Source organism: Podarcis raffonei, chromosome 4 (genome assembly GCF_027172205.1).
Source record: "Podarcis raffonei isolate rPodRaf1 chromosome 4, rPodRaf1.pri, whole genome shotgun sequence".
In the NCBI taxonomy this organism is placed as follows: domain Eukaryota; kingdom Metazoa; phylum Chordata; class Lepidosauria; order Squamata; family Lacertidae; genus Podarcis; species Podarcis raffonei.
The window spans coordinates 38,804,396-38,824,810 of NC_070605.1; the positions used below are offsets into that span (position 1 = coordinate 38,804,396).

A 20,415-nucleotide genomic window follows, 5' to 3' on the forward strand; every position below is an offset into this window, starting at 1 on the left:
CAGGGGCATGGCGTGCCACCCACAGGGGTGTGGCACCCAGCGCACGCGGGGGGGCAGCCACGATAGCACCCCACTGGGATCGCGCTGCCGGGGGCGGTGCGCTCCTCCCGCACTCCTCTTCCTCTGCCAGTGGCAATGTGTTGAATGTATTAACACACCCTGCGCAGGGTTCAGCATGATTACTTCTGAATATTATAATCAGGGAAAACCCTTTGTTGAATGTTAGTAAGAGTAAAAACACTAAGCAAATACTGGAGCTGCAAGTTTGTAATTTCACCAGTATCAATTTCAACTTAACTTTCCTTATAGCCCCAAAATGTTGGTACATGTGAAGTTAGCCATTTGAGGAAAAGATAGCATAGAAAATTGTTATCGCTCTTGTTATTTGTGGTAGGCAGTTCAGCTTATGAGCTGTACATGGCATTTAATAGCATGCTAAACACCTCTAATTGGAATCAGCAGGTAATTTAAGCAGAAATTGCCCCAGAGTGACTTCAAGCAATCACAGGAAAACAACAGAAAGTTAATTGAAATAAATAGAGAAAGCATTGTTACTCAAAAGTGTTCCGTTAAGATGGCTTTCTGGTTTCTGTGAGTGCTACATAATAGTTTCTAAATTAATGTTTATTGTGTATTTCGGTTTCTTTTTCATCTATGCAGTGATCTGAAACTGGTTCCTTCTAGGAAAGGGTCTTAAACTGCAACCGATAATTATGTACCTTACAGTGCTATCCAGTACATGTCTACTCAGAAATAAGTCCCATTGAGTTCAAAGCAGCTTACTCCTCAGTAGGTGGAGATATGATTGCAGTCTTAGTTATAGGTGGCAAAATGTGTTGGAGATTTTTTAAAAAGGAAGTCTCCTGGTGAAGTCTCACTATAGTCACGAACTTCCTAGCTTACTTTCGACATGCTCCTATTCTCTCATCTTCAGCCCTCCATCTGTGATGTGGGAAAGATAATAGACAGTGTTCTTCCAAACAGTAAATTCCACATTTTGCTGGTGGGTGCCGGGGTGTCCTGGTTTTTACTTTTTGAAATATGGCAACCCTAGGTAATGGGGAGATGTGGTGATAAACGTGCTAGTTCTGCCCTGAAATTGCAATTCCATCACTCTCCATGGGCTGAAGGGTGACTTCTGAAGCGGGGAGCTTCCTGCATTTGTGGAGGCTTCTCACACAATTTAAATTATTGCAAAATTATGTTTCTGCATTTCACGGGAGTCCTCCATGGAGGTTGGGATGGTGTGGGGAGAGATAGCACATTCATCACCTCATTCATTTCTCATTGGAACTGCTGTAAAGATTACTGAGGTATGTAACCTATAGGAAATGTTCTGAACACTCTGGCTGCAATGCAAAGCCCCTTTGCTCTGGGCTGCAGGAAGTTTGGATTGACTTGAGGTGTCCCTTTGCCCAACCCACCAGTCTTGGCTAGTCTCCGCCCACAGAATGATGCCAACATCTCTCCACTGGTGTGGAACTCCCTATTGTGCCCACCTAATGGGTGTGCAGGAAAGTGTACCACCGCTGGGACCCTTTGGGCAGTAGCCTACAAAAATCCCTGAAGGGATTTACTAGGGACAGGAAAAGGCTGAGGTGGCCTGGGAGCCTGTGGATCCTGAGCTGGTCCCATTGCTGTCATGTGACCACATCAGGCCTTGTTTGCCTACCTGCCTGCCTTCTGCCCCTGTTCCGAAACAATGCTACTGAATCTAAGTACCTGCATGCAAAGGTCCTATTCAAGAGAAAGAGACTTATTTCAGGGGAAATTGGAAAGCAACGCAAAATCAGACATGCATGTAAATAAACAGAAAATGCAGACCCGTAAGGTAAACAAATGAGGAAATTGCTGAGGAGCACTGTACATCATTTGTATAATTAGCAAGGGCATTCATAGTCAATTTCAAGAAACATATAGAAACCTATGTTTCTCTCACACTGAGAGCCAAAGCAGATGTGAAGTTAAACGTGTCTTTGCAATAAATTTGCAAGAATTGTTTAAAAGCAAATAGTATCAGCTGGAGGGTGGTAGTTATTGTGATTGTGGCAGACATTGAGGGGGATTTAACTCTTTCCTCCCATGTGGCCCTAAGGAAAATCTCTTTCCTGAAGCTGGTATTTGATTTGGGGGAAAATTCCAAGCCAATATTAGCTTCAGAAAAGCAGGCAACATTTTTCCTGAAAAGATTGTTTCTCCATGCCTGCTGTGATCCCATTAATTAGTCCAGTCCTGGTCCTGTGTAGGGGCCCATGAGGTAGAGCAGCAAAGCAGGCCAGTCGTTCCAGCACCACGGAGAGCTCCTAGTGGACAATTTGCTCTGATATGGGTTGGAAACTAACAGAGCCCTTCTGTACAGTGGTGCCTCGCAAGACGAAATTAATTCGTTCCGCGAGTCTTTTCGTCTTGCATGTTTTTCGCCTTGTGAAGCACGGTCCGTCGCAACTGCGCCTCTTCAAGCGGCTTTAAGAAAAAAGCGAACGAACTCGCAAGACGTTTTCGTCTTGTGAAGCAAGCCCATAGGGAAAATCGTCTTGCGAAGCAACGCAAAAACCGAAAAACCCTTTCGTCTTGCGCATTTTTCGTCTTGCAAGGCATTCGTCTTGCGGGGCACCACTGTATCTCCGTATCTCAGTCCATTCCTTCCAGAATCTGCCCCCTTATGGAGAAGCAGCGTCTTTTGAGGGGCCAATCCTGTGGCCTGAAGAAAGGCTCCGCTCCTTTGCTGCATTGTCTCCTGTCTGATATGCTCCTGGCACTGTTGGACTGATGAGGGACTGTGGGAGGCATTTGGCTTCCCAGGCTTGGGGGAAGACAGACATGAGGGTATTGGCTCAGGTTCATTGACACTGGTGCTGTGGCATCTGACCCAATGGGCTTCTGTCTGCCACCCTCGTGTTCAGAGGCTCTCCAATCATCAACTTCAGAGGCAGGAACCTAGTTTGGTTCCTTAGCTGGTAGCACTGTGGCTTCTAGCTCACTGTTCTGGTAACTACTGAGATCATGGCATGCACCCAGCTGGAAATATTTGCATTTTAGAACACCAGCACATTAAGGATGCAAAACAGCACAGCTAGTTTGGCTCCCTAAGTGGTTGATGGAAAACCAGGAACAACTTAAGATAAACAAAGAGAGAGCTAGGGTATGCCACTTTTTATGGATGAGCTTGTCTGGGGGTTTGCACAGATTGACAAGAGAAGCCAAGGATGAACACAGATGTTCAATAAAGAGCACTCTCAGCGGGTTCTTCCAACTTTACAATTGAACTGACAGATGAGCACAGCAGTGAATCAAATGCTGGTTCAAGCTGTCACTCATATCTGCCCCACTTCCACTCCATCTCAGTTTTCCCAAGTGCTCAAAGCACTTCCCAAACATTATCTCAAGAGCCTTTACAACTATCATGTAAACTAAGACATTATTGTTAAGTTCGGATTACATTTTGTCTGCACAAAAATGTAGGTTTTTCTCTCAATCTGGAATCATTCATGCTCATCCTCAACATGTTGCTTTCAATCTAGATTGATTCTAGATCCTATCACCCGCAAGGAGGGGTGTGATTACTTGATATGCATTTGAAAACCCTCCTCTTGACTAGGTTATTCACACATTTTCCTTCCTGCACGTGCCCCATCTTGTTTGTGAGTTCTAGAAGACCTGCTCCCTGCCTTGTAGGTCATTTCCCCACCTGGCCTGGGAGGGTGGGGCCTTGATTGACTCCAGCTACAAAAGATGAGGCTGCTGAGCAGAATCTTGTGTTGGAGTATTGTTTAGGGGTTTTTCTGGAGGTTTTTTTTAAAAATTGATATTAAATTTTTGTATTTTTATTTGAAATCTTATGCTCTATGTGGAAATTATTTAATTTGGTTTGATGTTCTATTGATTGTTTATGACTAATTTTTTATGTTTGTAATTATGTATTTTTTTCATGTTGTATGCAGCCTTGAGCATGGTTTTACTTCTAAAGGTGGCATACAAATAAAATTATGTTTGTATGTGTGCTAATGAAGAAGGAAGTGGTGACTGTGATCTTGGTTTACAGCTACATCTGTTTTCAAATGGACACACTGCAGGGTAATGCAGTCTCAATCTGCGATGAGCTTTTATTTTCAGAGTGAAACCAGTTTTTCAAGATGCACTTTTCAGGGGCAAAAAATATGCAGCAGATCTGGATTGAGTGTGGACCATGTAGAAAAAACAAGAACCTAGTCTCCTTCAATTCTAGATTAACCTGTAGTGTGTATACAACCTTAGTGAGTTCCCAGCCAGGATTAAATTTGAACTAAAGATCTCACATCTTCCAGATCTCACATTTGGCCATTAGGTTTCTTGGTTTAGTGTGCTAACCATGTGCACCTGGTGTTCCCCTGTTGAATAGAAATATGATGCAAACCCTAGCTTCTAAAACAATTCCACAACCACTTAATGTTAATAGAGCCCCACTGAAATCAGTTGGAGTATGTCTCTGTAAAGTAGTAACTGAACTGGCAGCTTGGATATGCTCTTGTGCAGATTTATTTACTTACATATTTAATTTTGATCTATACTTTATCTTGCACTTCTGTTCTGAATTTATTTTGGAGGCCAATAAAAAATTATGGCTGTTTTGAAATTGCTATTGAGGTGGAATACCACATGGAACATCAGTAAAGCAGTGGTACATGCTGATAAATGGATTACCCCAGTCTGAAGGAACGGCAGGAATGAATCACTCTTGAAATCTCCTAAACCATTTTAAAAGGTGAATGTGTACCATGAGCTTGAATGCAATGCTTAATTTGGGAGGCATTAGGTGCCCTAGGGTTCCATGTTAAATAAAACACTTACATTATGCAGTCATTTTGTTTCATAACCTCCAATAGCTCCTTGTTTTAAATTGTTTAGGATTGGGGAATTAATTATAGGACTACTCAAGCTATTCCAATTGCTTTTTTATTTCCATTTGCATTTCTGAATAGAGGAAAACAAAAATACCATCACATACTGCTCTAGCTCTTGAAACCGCGACAGTTCTCTTTGATACACAGGTAATCTCTTACTAGAATTTGCAATATATATATATATATATATATATATATATATATGCACAATATATGCAATATATATGCAAATATATGCTACACACACACACACATGCACACATAATCACTTTAAACAGAGAAGAGGGAAGAGAAAATTTAAAGGCAACTTAAAACTTACGAATAAAATCCAGAGTAGTAAAATCTAATAGGAGGAATTCAACAATGTACTATTACAAATGTTCTATAGGAGCAAGCATACCGCCTGCTGAAGGAAAAATCTGCCTCCCCTCTCCCAAAGTGCTGTTCTAGGGGTTCTCCTGGGATCCCCTGAGCCAATTTCAGGGGTGTGGGGCACACAGGCGTGGGGAATGAGAGTGGGGGGAAGTGTCATTGTGCAGGTGGAAGACCTTGCATGGGGCTTCTGCTGATGGGGTTTGATAGCTGAATCCTTCTCTGTATCTTGCTTAATGTGGAAAGGGTTGCATCCAACTCATGCACACGTTTCTCTGAGCCCAATTAAAGCTCCCCACATTAGTCTGTCAAGCCCTAAATGACTAATAATAATAATAATAACAACAATTTATTTATACCCCACCCATCTGGCTGGGTTTCCCCAGCCGCTCTGGGCAGCTCCCAACAGAATTAATAATAATAAAAATAACAATAACAATAATAAAGAGATAAAACATCAGACATTGAAAACTTCCCTAAACAGGGCTGCCTTCAGATGTCTTCTAAAAGTCAGATAGTTGCTTATTTCCTTGACAACTGCTGGGAGGGCGTTCCACAGGACGGGCGCCATTACCGAGAAGGCCCTCTGCCTGGTTCCCTGTAACCTAACTTCTCGCAGTGAGGGAATAGCCAGAAGGCCCTCGGAGCTGGACCTCAGTGTCCAGGCTGAACAATGGGGGTGGAGACGCTCCTTCAGGTATACTGAAGACCCTACCTGCCTGCTGACTGTCTCACCAGATTGATGCATACTCTAGTTATCTCCTGCTTGGACTACTGCAATGCGCTCTACGTGGGGCTACCTTTGAAGGTGACCCAGAAACTACAACTAATCCAGAATGCGGCAGCTATTCTGGTGACTGGGAGCGGCCGCCGAGACCACATAACACCAGTCTTGAAAGACCTACATTGGCTCCCAGTACATTTCCGAGCACAATTCAAAGTGTTGGTGTTGACCTTTAAAGCCCTAAATGGCCTCAGCCCAGTAGACCTGAAGGAGCGTCTCCACCCCCCATCGTTCTGCCTGGACACTGAGGTCCAGCGCCGAGGGCTTTCTGGTGGTTCCCTCATTGTGAGAAACAAAGCTACAGGGAACCAGGCAGAGGGCCTTCTCGGTAGTGGCGCTCGCCCTGTGGAATGCCCTCCCATCAGATGTCAAAGAGATAAACAACTACCTGACATTCAAAAGACATCTGAAGGCAGCTCTGTTCAGGGAAGTTTTTAATGTGTGACATTTTAATGTATTTTTAATCTTTGTTGGAAGCTGCCCAGAGTGGCTGGGGAAACCCAGCCAGATGGGCGGGGTACAAATAAATAATAATTTACTACTACTACTACTACTACTACTACTACTAGGCTTAGACCCCAAATGCCTCAAAGACTGTCTCTATCCCTACCAATCCTCTTGGCTGTTAAGATCAGCAGAAGGGGTCCTCTTGGTAATTTCAGCAACTTCTGAGGTTCAGGAGGGGAACCGCCTGAGACTTAGTGGCAGCCCCTACCTTGTGGAATTCTCGTAACACAAAGGTATGCCTAGTACCTTCTTCCTGATGCAGTTTCACATGCTGAGGGCACACCCCTTTTCCCTGGCCTTTGACACCTGATGTATATTTTTAGGACCATCTTATTATTTTTGGGTTTTGTTTTTTTTAAAAAAGAAATCTATACTACTCTTCATCCGAAGATCACAGGGTGGTTTATAATATAAAACACTAAAATACATACCACGATAACAAATAAAAACTGATTTTCAGATTGTATTTTTAAATTGCTATAGCACACCCTGAGCCCTCATAGTGAAGGTTGACTAAGAAATAAAGAATAATAATAATAATAATAATAATAATAATAATAATAATAATAATATGCCGATAGAGCTACTTGATCCAGCAGCAGAAGTCTGGGGAGGGAGATCCCCTTGCCGTTCCTACACTATCTTCCAAGCTGCTCTGAAGGGTCTTTGAATCCCAATTCTTTGGATCACATTAGGGGCCTTGGGGAGCTTCAAGGGGAAGAGGAAAATCAGGGGGGAAATTACCCCCTTCCTATTCTACCAATGGAAATCTTGACTGAATCAAAGTGCCTTCTAACAGCAGTTGGACGCCATTGAATACAAGCCTGTATATGAACAATTAGCAAGATATGACCTCTGATTTTAGCAGACAAGAGTCAATAGATTGGTGCCTGAAAAGAAGGGTTTGATTTTCTTAACATATGCGATACCCATTGCATATATGTGCCTCAATGCAAATCCTATTGTTAAAGGCAGGTAAGTTGCTGTTATTATTCCGGTAATATGTTATGAAATTCAAGCCAGTGGTGTTTAATGAATAACTTATTTTCATTTTAATATTTTATATAGGGGGTAAACAATGCCATAACTATTGATTGGAAAGAAAGCTTGCAATGAGTGCAGACAAGCAGAAAATAAAAATAAAAACAAATGGATGGCTTGTGGAAAGCTTATTTAAAATGCTGTATATGTTCAGTAATAATACAGTTTCTTGTGGTTTAATGACATGTTAGAAATTTGATTATCTTATAGAAGATTGCATTGACCTGACAGCCAGTGGGACTGAATTGAAATAGCAAACAGAAAAAAGGGGTCTTCAAATAGGATTTCAGTTTTGTGAATAAGACACTAGACAGTCCTGTTTCTTTATAAGCCAATTGTGAAGTTCCCATTAATTTTAATGGAGTAGGGCTTAAGATTCTATATATTCAGCAAGGCTTAGGGCAGGTCATGCAGTGTTTGCTCAATACTTCAATTCCCATTTTTGACAGCAAAAAAAATATTCTCCTCCTATCTCTATGGGTTGAAATTGTGATAATATACTCTTGAGTATTTTGAAAGTGCTTTCAAACTATAGTAGCAACTGCCAGCAATTGAGATAATGGTTAACTGGGGAAATATATATATATATATATATATATATATATATATATATATATATATATATATATATATATATATATAACTATATATATATATATATAACATAATTTTCAGACTGGCTTCATTCTTTTTTCCATCATCTATCTAGCTATCTAGCTATCTATCTAGCTATCTAATCTATCTGGCATATCTATGTTTTAAATACTTCCACATAAATAGATGATGACAATAATTAGGAATGCTTATAGAGGCAGCCAGATTGAGCATAGCAAAATACTATGTTTACAGTATAGGCCTGTGAGCCATTCTGCTGTTTTTAGAGATCATTTAAATGGTAGCTACACTAGCATCAAGGTATAAAATTGGGCTTACCTTGTTTAAGTCAAATGTGTTGAACACTTGATCGACATAATGATTTGCCTGTGGACTCAAACCAGTGAGACCCAGAAGCGCCTTGAATTCATGCAGGCTCAGTTGCCCCGATGGACACTCTTTCATAAATTTGGTATACCAGTGGTGGGCGTCTTGGGTCAGAACATCGTCGGCAGGTGCTGATTCATTGGCGCCCATTGCATAGCACACAGCAAGTATCCTAAATTCCAGTGTTTTATTCATCTACCTCATTTCCCATCTTCAGTGGCTTCTATCCACATACACACAAACCCTGTACTGACAACTCGTCTAAACCTCTTACATGATGGGGGCACAAAGGCTAAGTAATAATAGAAACTTAAGCAAGATTACCTTCAGCCCCCTGTTTTAAACCAGAAGAGTTCTGTAACATATGTACAGCAAACAGATCCACTCTCGGGATACATTTAAAGAAAATGTATTCATATCAGAAGGCTTCTTATATGGCACATTGCAATTTTAGTGAAGGCATCTCTCACACACACACTCCGTCCCAAAGAGTTACCAAGCTTTCAAACAAGTTCTCAGGACCTTGGGAGCTATTCCTGGCAAAAAGCCAATCTCTAAGTAGTCATGACTGATAGGTTCCACGTATGCGGTAACTAAGAAGAAAAAGATCAAGTGGGTGATGAGCACGTGCTGGTAGTGAACGGGGGGGGGGGGGGGTGATAAAGGAAAGAGTGAGAAGGTGAAGCTGAGAACAACTTTGGGTAGATGATACATCCTTAGGGACTATAATAGAGGTGGGAAACATCAGGCTTAGGAGCCAAATGTAGGTCCCCCTGAGCCAGTCTGTCTGGTCTTTGGAACTCTACCTGGCCACCCCAAAACTCCAGGCCACACCCCTCGCCGGTCCTGGTTCACATCCTGATGTCATGCCTAGTCCTGACCTGATACTATACACAAAGTCCTTAGAGGATGAACCAGGCACCCCACAGGTTGAGGAGCAGCAGCCAGGGTCTCCTGGACCCACTGCTGAGGATTCCCTTGAAGCCCCTAGGGAATGAGACCTGCTGAAGAACACTGGAGCTATTAAAGGAGGCAGAGTCACCACCACACAGTCCTTGAGAACAGTGAGCCAAAGAGCAACAACATAGTGTGTGTTATGGACCCAGAGTTATCACATAGTTCATGAGTAAGGTGTCTCCTCATGAGTAAGGAATCACCAAAATTTCTTCCTCTGCCAACAGCTGTGGTTAGGTTGTGGCCCAGGAAGGGTATATAATGCTTCCTTCTTGAGTTACTGAAAACAACAGAGGTCTGTGGTTCTTCATTCCAGAGTCTAGTCCCCTGTGTTGTATGTTGCCTGAACACCCTGTGATATTGACCTTGGATTCCTGCCTGACCTTATGTCTGGATTGGATTTTGGATCAAGACCGATACACTATGCTTGACCTTAGTTTGTCTCAACTGCATTGCATCTGTAACCCTGTCCTCGTTGGTGAGTATTTTGCTAAGAGGCTTATGCCAATTGGAACCCCACCGCCTGAGGGCACTCACTAGAGCATGACAGCTGTGTGTTGTGCCTGGCTGAAAAGTGTTGTTGAACTCTGCTAATGTCTCTTGCTTATCTGGCTGGAGGATAAAGAGGAGTCTATGTAGAACGGAGAATTTGTATTTGTTGCACCACCCACTTTTGCTTCTGGACACACCCATCACTGTCATGTGGCCCTTGGGAGGTTGTACAGAAGGAAGTGTGGTCCACAGGCTGAAAAAAGTTCCCCACACATGGTCTCTAAGTTTCTTTGGGCTTCCATTGGATGTATTTCCTACATCCACTGAGATCTTTTCCTTTGCCTCAGGCAGCAAAATGTCTTGGGCTGGCTTGGGCTTATGAATTCAACCTCTGTGTAGACTGGTGCTCAGCAAATGTTGATAATACCCTTTATCAAATATTGATGGAGCCTTTTCAAATCTGAAAGAAGCTCAAGAAAAGTGAGATGCTGATTTGATCCCTCGCTGTTTTGGGGGGCAAGGAAAGGGATCTCTGCCATTGAGATCAGAAATAGGATACATACAGATCTTTCAAGGACTGTACCTAGCTCGAGTGGTCCCATATACTCCGGTGATCCATAAAATCATGTCTTGATTTGGTTCCCCAAACAAATTGCCACAAAAAATGAGGGCTTATCCAGAAAGAAGGGAAAACCTGAATTAGAGGCTGCACTATTCCCATGGTTGCTCATGCTATTAAAGTAAAGGTTCACTGAGCAACGCTCACCAGGGCTTAGCCCTAGAGCTCCCCCCCACCCCCAGATGCTTGGTCCTGCAATATGCCAATTCAATAAATAAAGATAAGAATGAATATATACAGGTGCGTTGTCTCCATTGCTAAGTAACTAACTATATACAGCTATTAATATACTTTAAACAGTAACACCCTGCTTTTCACCAGGTGGGTCCCAAAGCTGCTTATACTGTATAGAAAAACACAGAAGGATAATGAGATTCTACACACTTGAGCTAAAGGGAAGGACTTTCAGCTCAGAGAGTGTTACATTCATGCAGGATTAACCTTTAGTGTGTAGCAGTGGTGGAGTGACCCGTAGCTAATTGTTTTGGTGTGGACTGCTAGTTATGCCCTCCTCCAGGACAGAATTCTTTCTCTTTTTTGCCCCTCCCTTTAACATAATGTGTATGCCCGCCATCTTCACTGTATGATGTTTATATTGCTATTCCCAAATCTGGTAATAGTGCAAATTACAGGTCAATCTCCTTAATTAATGTCGATGCCAAGATATTACCAGCAATCCTTGCTTGCACCTTGCAGGGTGTGATATATCAGGTGGCGTTTGTTTGCCAAAGGCAGGGTGCACATAATTTAAGACTAGTAGCAAATCCGGTGGCTTTAAAGAGTGAAAGAAATTATGCTGCTTTGATTCCCAATCCCCCTTGATGCTGAAACAGCATTTTATAAAATATATTGGCTGTTTCTTTCTGTTTTTTAAATTTGGGTTTCCTCAGGAATTTATTAATTGGATTATAATATTGTACCTGTCTCCCCAATCACAGTTGAGGGTAAATGGGATTCCCTTCAGCATGGCTGGTTTAGAGAAAGGTAGGAGGCAAGGCTTCCCTCTCCGTTGATCTTTGATTTGTGTTTGGAGCCTTCAGAAGAACAGAGATTCATGGCTTTGTACACAGACAAGTGGAATTTAACACCGTGGATATCCAGATTCATTGTTGTAATTTATCAGTAGGCCCAAATCATCCATAATTTTTGTGTGATTTCTGGCTATACAATTAACTGCTTAACATTTGAATTAATGTCAGGGGGCGCAATTAATATATCTAGTTTATATGCTAATTGGCAATTTATTTGGTACTTAGAGGTTATAACAGATTAAGTTACAGTGAAACCTCGGTTGTCGATTGTAATCCATTCCGGAAGCCCATTTGGTTTCCAAAATGTTTGACAACTGAGGCGCAGCTTCCAACTGGTTGCAGGAGCATCCTGCACTCAAGTGGAAACAGCGTCAGATATTCGGCTTCTGAAAAACGTTCGAAAACTGGAGCATTTACTTCCAGGTTTTCGGAGTTCAAGAGCCAAAACGTTCCAAAACGGAGCTGTTCAGGAACCGAGGTTTGACTATATTTTGTTTCCAAGAAGCATTTCTCCATGATTAGATTGATTTTCAATAGTTTGACAGAGGAAGCTGTTTGGAAACATGGGTGTTTCTTGGACTTCATATTAGGGTGAGGCTGAATAAGATGAATATTTGGTCATGGATCATATGTGCTTTATAATATTTCTTTATGAATTCCCCAAGTATTTTTTTCTCAAATTTCATGGGGCATTTCAGAGGTTTGCTTGGGAGACCTCTCTCTCTCTCTCTCTCTCTCTCTCTCTCTCTCTCAAAAAACCCCCCCAAAAAACTTTAGTTGTCAATATTGGAAGAAAGATTTAATTTTTAAGGTCTTTGTTTATACCTTAAAGCATACTTTTTACCTTGTACAAATGATTGGTGAGCCTCATTTTTCTACAAATACCCTCATGTGTATAAACTTGGTAAGGGTGCATTTGGTACCCTTTTATGGATGGATGTTGTTAGGGTCTACAGAAATAAGAAGAAAAGGACCAGCGTGGTGTAGTAGTTAAGAGTGGTGGACTCATAATCTGGTGAACCGGGTTTGCTTCCCCGCTCCTCCACATGCAGCTGCTGGGTGACCTTGGGCTAATCACACTTCTCTGAAGTCTCTCAGCCCCACTCACCTCACAGAGTGTTTGTTGTGGGGGAGGAAGGGACAGGAGATTGTTAGCCACTTTGAGACTCCTTAAGGGGAATGAAAGGCGGGATATCAAATCCAAACTCTTCTTCTTCTTTTCCATCTGTAGTTTCAGTGGCTAGGGAGGCATGACATATAATGTCTCATCAGTTGTATTTTGACAAATATTTTCATGCCAAATTAACTCCTTGTACCTTTGATCAGTTGTTTGGATGGGATGGATAATTTTAGTTCTTTTCAATGCTGCTGTTTAGGTACCACTTACCTGCTTGGGCTGAATGGTATTATCTTCAACTGCAGCACCTATTGGTGCCCATTTATGGATCATCAGCTTTGAGTTGCCACAGCATCTCATATATTGCTGGAGGAAATAATTGGATATTTGCAGAAAGCTAAACCCACAATAGTTGTTTATAAATGTTTATTGGAATGTTCTAAATTGGATGTTCAGGATCTTAGAGATGAATGGAATAAGGTGTTAGAGGGTTCCATACAGCCTAATCAATGGAAAGTTGCTTTAGTGGCTATATTTAATATTTTTTAGATTTAAAATGGAGACCAACTTAACAAAAATGGATGTTCTTGGTATACTGGACTCCACAGTGTGTTTTTAAGAAGAAATTGATTAGTTCAGAGAGAAGCTGACAATATAATTCGGATAATGCCTCTTTGAAGCATATGATTTGGGCATGTCCTGTGCTATTCTTTTTCTGGTCAGAAATTATTGTTCAGGTCGACTCTTCAAAAAAGCAATGCTTTGAGAATGTTCATGCACTCTCAAATTATATTCTTGTGGTGTGGAGACTAGCAGATGGACAACAAAAGTGTCTGTCTTATGGTTACAAAGAGATTTATACTTCAAGCTTGGAAGAACAAACAATTTGAACGCATAGCTTATGGTCATCAATCTAGTTTGGATATAAGTTTATGTGTGGAAGTCAAGATTGATGGAATAATTTTGTGTGTGAATGTCAGCTGACTATGTTTCTTTCCTGTGTGTTATATTTGCAAAAATAATGTTGGCCACCTCAGTTGCCAATCGCAATCCTTTACACCTTACCCAACCTTACCCAAGCCTGCCATATCTTCACAGCTTCCCTGTGTCCATCCATCCCTGCTTTATTCAAACTTTTGCTGTTGTTTAAAACTCTCATTTTAAAACCTGCCAAACCTGCCTTCTGTTACACTCTCATTCCCTATCCTGGCTTTATTCAGATCCAGGACTGTGATGTGGTACTACAAATCCTCCAGTGGAGACTGCTCAATGACAGCTTTTACATTTTAACATATGTAGGAGGGTGCATGTAAAATCTCATGCTGGCATTTCTGTCAAATTCTCGGGTAGTTTATGTTAATAGAAGAATACAGTAAAAACACATTAACAAAGCTCCATATTAAAATGTTAAATCAGCAGGAAACAGGAAGGCACAAACATGATAGAATCTAACAAAACATCACTAGGTGTTCTGAGCGAATGAAAAATGTTATGCCTAGCACTGAAAAAAGCTGGAACTACACAAGCTTCTTTAGAGCAACACAACCAAGCAAACCCTCTCCCCATTCATATTATGCCTAAGTTCAGAATATACTTGTAGAAGTGCATGTTTTCTTCTTAAATTCTTCACATGAAAAATCTCATTTGGAGTCAAAACGTGTTGGGTTGGACTCCCTGCCACCGCTCTGGATTAGCCATGTGGATAAAGTTGGAAACATTAGTGTTACTTCTTAACTATCCATAGATGGTTTAATCCAAACTGGAAACTGAGGTTAATTTTAACGATGGCTTATTTGAAAAAGCCAGCGTCAGAAACCATGGTTTGACGTTGGCTTGTTTGTGGGTGGTGTTGTGGGTTAAACCACAGAGCCTAGGACTTGCTGATCAGAAGGTCGGCAGTTCAAATCCCCGTGACGGGGTGAGCTCCCGTTGTTCAGTCCCTGCTCCTGCCCACCTAGCAGTTCGAAAGCACATCAAAGTGCAAGTAGATAAATAGGTACCGCTCTGACGGGAAGGTAAATGGTGTTCCCGTGCGCTGCTCTGGTTTGCCAGAAGCGGCTTAGTCATGCTGGCCACATGACCCGGAAGCTGCACGCCGGCTCCCTCGGCCAATAAAGCGAGATGAGCGCCGCAACCCCAGAGTCGGTCACGACTGGACCTAATGGTCAGGAGTCCCTTTACCTTTACCTGTTTGTACAAAACCTTAGCTAAACTAACTACAGTGTGCCCCTCTTCAAACAAAACAACAAACTGTAGTTACTTGAAAATGGTGTTGGGTGCTTCCAAGTTCCTTCCAGCAGGGGAGCAACAAGCCTGAGTTTCCTTCATGTAGAAATCAGCAGAGGGAGCCTTCTTGGTAGTTCGTCCACCCTTGGGTTTTGAAAGGAGTGACTTGCAAGAGGGAATTCTTTGTGGCAGCCCCTGAGCTGAAGAATTCCCTCTCCACAAAGCTGCACCTGGCACCCTCATTGCACAACTTTTGCCCTATGCTGAGGAAATGACCTTCTCTGTATGAAACCTGCACTGGAACCTTTCTGGTGAAGAGAAGGTTGTTGTTATTAACAACAACACAATAATACTAACATGAGAGATATGTCTATGTATGACAGTTCACCAGTGGTGCTTTATATGTTTCTCCTTAGATTAGAGATAATGGTAGATATTTATTTAAAATTGCATACCGTATTTTGCCCTTCACAGAAGCATTTCTCTGTGCTTCTTCTGGGGTAGTTTGTCCATCTTTGGTTGAACATCCAACTAAAGGAAACCAAGAGTCCTGTCCTTTTATGGGGGGTGGGGACTGAAGATTGAAGCAAAGGACGACACTATCCTTACCCTTGTGACATTGTACAGTCATTTATGTGCAAGGACTGGAGAAGGTCAGAAGCAAGAGTTTGTGAAAAGCTTATTGATGAAGCTCATTTTAAGAAGAGTTTTTCATTAGAATTTCCATGCCAAAAGTAAGTTACTTTGAGTGTAGATTCATTATTTAGAACAGGGAGGCCAAATCTGTAGTTGATCTATCTCTCTTCCTCCAAACTTGTGTTAGTCCCTCAGCACAATAACAACACACACAAAAACTATTTATCATGACTATTTCTCCCCATGATAGGACAAGGATCAGCTCTTTCTGTGTGGGGGATGCATATTAATAAAATGGCAGGGAAGGTTTAAACACCTTTTCCCAGTGTCTGCCCCCTGGGAAGATCTTTTTTAAAAGTCAGGCCATCCAATCAATCACAGAAGTCACATGTTATGTTGTTTTGACATTTAATGAATGGATTACTAGTACTAAAGCTTCATATGAAGTCATTCTGTTGCCTTTTAAAGCTTGCCCTCTCGCATTATACAATCTGCAAAGGTCACTCACAGCATACATTCCGATTATATTCTAAACGAAAAAAACGGGCAACAGATTGCAAATTGCTGGATGCTATAAAGCTCCATAAATTGAATAGGAATTGTGGAAACAGCCCACAGGAACTTTTTTCTTTTGCATAGCTCACAGTCCACGGCCCTGAATCTCCAAAGATCAAGTACTGCAGTTTGCTATCTTATACCTCACTGAAATAGGCATGGCTACTCTAAAAAGTTTTGTTTGATTCCAGTTCCTACAATTTCTATGTGTCTGTTTCTAGAAGACAGTGCTGCTTTTAAGTTTTGTCAGCAGTCTTGTTTTTAGGAAAGAAACTGAGCTCGTATATAAAGAAATGTGGAAGTAAATGTGGAGCAACTTCCCTATAAGGAAGGGTTACAATATTGGGTGCTCTTCTTTTAGTTTAGAAAGAGGGTATAAGGAAAATGTCTGGGGAATGTTTGCCATAGCATGCTGAAGTCCCAAGCCCAGATCCTGCTATCTCTAGGTAGGGCTAGGACAGACCCCTAGAGTCTGATTTTGTATAGGGCAGTTTCCTACTCTATAATAGAGGAACATAAAATTATGCCTGGAGTGAAGAAGGTAAACAGAGATGTTTTTTCTTCCTCTCTCATAATATTAGAGCCTGCAATCATCCAGTGAATATGAGTACAAAATACTTGGGACAGACTGAAGGAAGCACTCCCGCAGCACTAGAGATTGTGGTGGAGTAGATGTGATTCAGTTCACATTTAACAACAATTTACTTCATTTATGCTTCCTGAAACCATAGATGAACTGAAATGTAATTGTCCTTCAAAATTTGCACTTCTCCAAATTGTGCAGTACATTTCTCCAAACCATGTAAACAAATATGCATTTACTAGGCAAAGTGTGCCTAAAACCCAGATATTCTTAAAAATAGTCTTAAAAAAATAACATATGAAATGCATTATATTAGGAGAAATTCACACAACGCTGATGAATTTTCATGAAGCCTTTTTTCCATATTTTTTTTTAAATCACAAAAAGATGTGGAAAACTGCACTTCATTGGGGGGAAAATTAGAATCTAAAATGGACAGATTAGTCTATAGCTACACAGCACTTAGTTAAACTATGGAACACGTTACAAGGTGTACTGATGGCTTTACAAAGGATTTGGACGATAAGAGTTATCAGTGGCTACAAGCCACAATATCTATGCTCTACCACCACAGTCACTGGGAATCTCGAATGACTCCTATCCTGTTTGGGAGCTTCTGATAGGTATCTGGCTTCCCACTTTAAGAACAGTGTGCTGGATGAGATGGGCCTTTGGTCTGATCCAGCTGGGCTGTTTTTATATTCTTACGTATATGTATAAAATGAGAAGACACAATTAAAATTACAATTTTAAGAAATGCTGGTAAGATTTTTATTAAATCACCTTCGATTGAGAATTTTCTTTTTCTTCAGCATCGTTGCTGAAAAATGTCGTTCTATGGCTATCAATATAAAATTTCAATGCATGGTATGAGTCATAAACCCCAAAATATCAGGAGAAATACTGCAGAATAATTTGTTTACTGTCATCACGTTTAGAAAGTTTTAAACTGGCACAGATTCTTTACTGCCTACGGTTATTTCATGTAGATGCCGCTATTGCTAAAAGAAACTGTAAATCTGAATATGAGTCAAGAATAAAATGTGAGCTATTCAGAATTTAAAATAATTGAAAAATAAGTGATGCACAATATAACCCAAACAATGTACTCTAGAAATAATTCTTACCTTATTTGAATCAAATATATTAAACACTGTCTCAACATAGGTATTTGCCTGATCAGTTGGGTTATCAAGACCAAGGAGCCTCTTGCATTCATACATGCTGAGTTGTCCAGACGGGCATTCTTTCATGAATTTTGCATACCAGTGATGGTTTTCCATAGCAACAATCTCCTCAATTGATTCATTGCCACCCATCTTGTTGTAAGATCCTTGTACTTCTCTTTGCTCAAGTCTGCTTCTACACAGGAATCTACCCTCACTATCAATGGCTCTCATCCAACTGGGATACACAAAGAAACTACAAACCCTATAGCTATTGTAAACCTCTTACACATCATTATAGATGTAGGCTGGGTAAAAATAGAAGCCAAGTGGGATTACCTACAGCAATCCATTTTAATATGGGTGGATTTCATCGATAAGTGCACTCCCATCGAGTTATAAAAATAGCAGTAGTCTTCTGTGAGGACTATAAAGAAGGCTGATCGCCAAAAAATTGATGCTTTTGAATTATGGTGCTGGAGGAGACTCTTGAGAGTCCCATGGACTGCAAGAAGCTCAAACCTATCCATTCTGAGGGAAATCAGCCCTGAGTGCTCACTGGAAGGACAGATCCTGAAGCTGAGGCTCCAGTACTTTGGCCACCTCATGAGAAGAGAAGACTCCCTGGAAAAAGACCCTGATGCTGGGAAAGATGGAGGGCACAAGGAGAAGGGGAGGACAGAGGATGAGATGGTTGGACAGTGTTCTCGAAGCTACCAGCATGAGTCTGACCAAACTGCGGGAGGCAGTGGAAGACAGGAGTGCCTGGCATGCTCTGGTCCATGGGGTCATCAAGAGTCGGACACGACTAAACGACTAAACAACAACAACAATTGTCAAAATGGGGCATCATTCAGGCTCAAAGGAAACTGATATTCAATCTACCATTAGATGTCCTATGAAATGTTTTGCGTGGGCAGGGAATAAAATACTGGTTGCCCCAGTGATGGTCTGAAAGTCCCCACTGTAAACAGCGTTCAAAAATTCCCATTGTTCTAGGCGCATTTTGCAACAGGGAATTTCATTAATGCGAGCTGTTTCTGAGCTCAGGGTGCAGTACTGAGCCAAAGATTTCAGATTAAAACTGCCACTGCTGGAAGAAAAGGATTTTTTTTCTGCCTCCCCACTTCCAGCCGTTCTCAGAAGACTAGAGAAGAGACCCTCATAAGAATATTAGGAGGGTGGGCAGGGGAAGTATGGCTTTGTTTTTTGCAGTCTTCAGATGAGGACTAGACCATGTGAAAAATGGACATAAGATTTTAGCTGCAGTTCATTTTCAGTTTTGTATTCTTCTTATAATAAAGCGCACCTAGACACACCATTGCGGCGCCCATAACCTAGGTTTAAGGTGCCATTTAGCTCCTAGCTTTCATATCTCTGTTTCTAACACTGACTGTAAAATGTGCTAGCAACCAGCGGTGCTCTTTGCCTCCCAATAACTGTAGCTCATGTGTTAACAGTATCCCTTCTTCTCCTTAAATGTGCCTAAGTTTGTATCCCATGTGCTGATTCCACCAATATATATTCTGCCCTGAGTAGGGCAGTCCTGGGACCTTGCTTTTGGCCAGGTGAGTAGCTGACAGCCTGTAACCCAGCTGGCAGTGTTCCCCTGGCCAGGGGCTGGATTTCAGTTTGGTGTGATTCAGTGCTTGGGACAATCTGGGCTCTAGGAGAAAGTGGGAGCCCATCAAGATTTGAGACATGCTGGGATGAGTTCTATGTTACACAAAGGACCAAACTCTACCAGCACATCCCTACAAACATGTGTCAAAAGAACTGAGGAAGGGTCTCAGTGGACTTCGCCAACTATCTAATCTAGCATCCCGTTTCCAGAGTGGCCAATTGCAGCGGTGGACTTTGGGCTCTCAAATTTCTGTGTGATGCTAAAATTTGGTGCCCCCTGTCTCTCGTGCTCTACTCTACAGCATTGTGTTGGATCTTAAAAGTGAATACCTTGTACTGAATTCTGCCCTTTATTTCCTTAACTTGCATTGTTGATGGTTTCTTTGCTACTAAGAGGGCAGTTTATTGTGCCACTTCCACATCAGTTCAAACATGGCTCTTATTCAGTTCCCTCTATTTAGGCGGTTTCCTATTCCTTAAAAGATATTAAGCATATAACTTCTTGGAAGAGGATTCATTAATTTGTCAAAGAGGTAATAAGAAAGACGCAGCAGGGCTCCCAATCTTTAAGCTTTATAGCATTAATTTTATCTGATTAATTTGATTATATCTGGATCACAGTTTTCACAACAAAATTCATCGGCCTCGTGCAGAAGTTACACTTATCAGTTATTGAGCTAATAATTATTTTGCTATCAGATTGCCTGATCTATGAGCCACTGCACCACAAAATATCTCTAAGCATGGGGGGTGGGGGTGGCTGCTCACGGTTTTCACAACAAAATTAATTGCTCTCATGCAGACATATTCTTGGTTCATGAGATAGTATCTGTATTCCCCCAGGTTGC

At 41.5% G+C, this 20,415-nt stretch overlaps 1 protein-coding gene across 1 annotated transcript in view; it reads right to left on the reverse strand.

Moving 5' to 3' along the window:
- Window positions 1–8,726, reverse strand: part of GUCA1C (guanylate cyclase activator 1C) — a 29,025-nt gene extending 20,299 nt beyond the window's left edge. The window contains exon 1 of the mRNA XM_053386297.1: window positions 8,518–8,726. Within this exon, the coding sequence (XP_053242272.1) occupies window positions 8,518–8,715 (198 nt within the window). The 5' untranslated portion in view covers window positions 8,716–8,726. The remainder of the gene's footprint in view (window positions 1–8,517) is intronic.
- Between the last annotated feature and the right edge of the window lie 11,689 nt (window positions 8,727–20,415).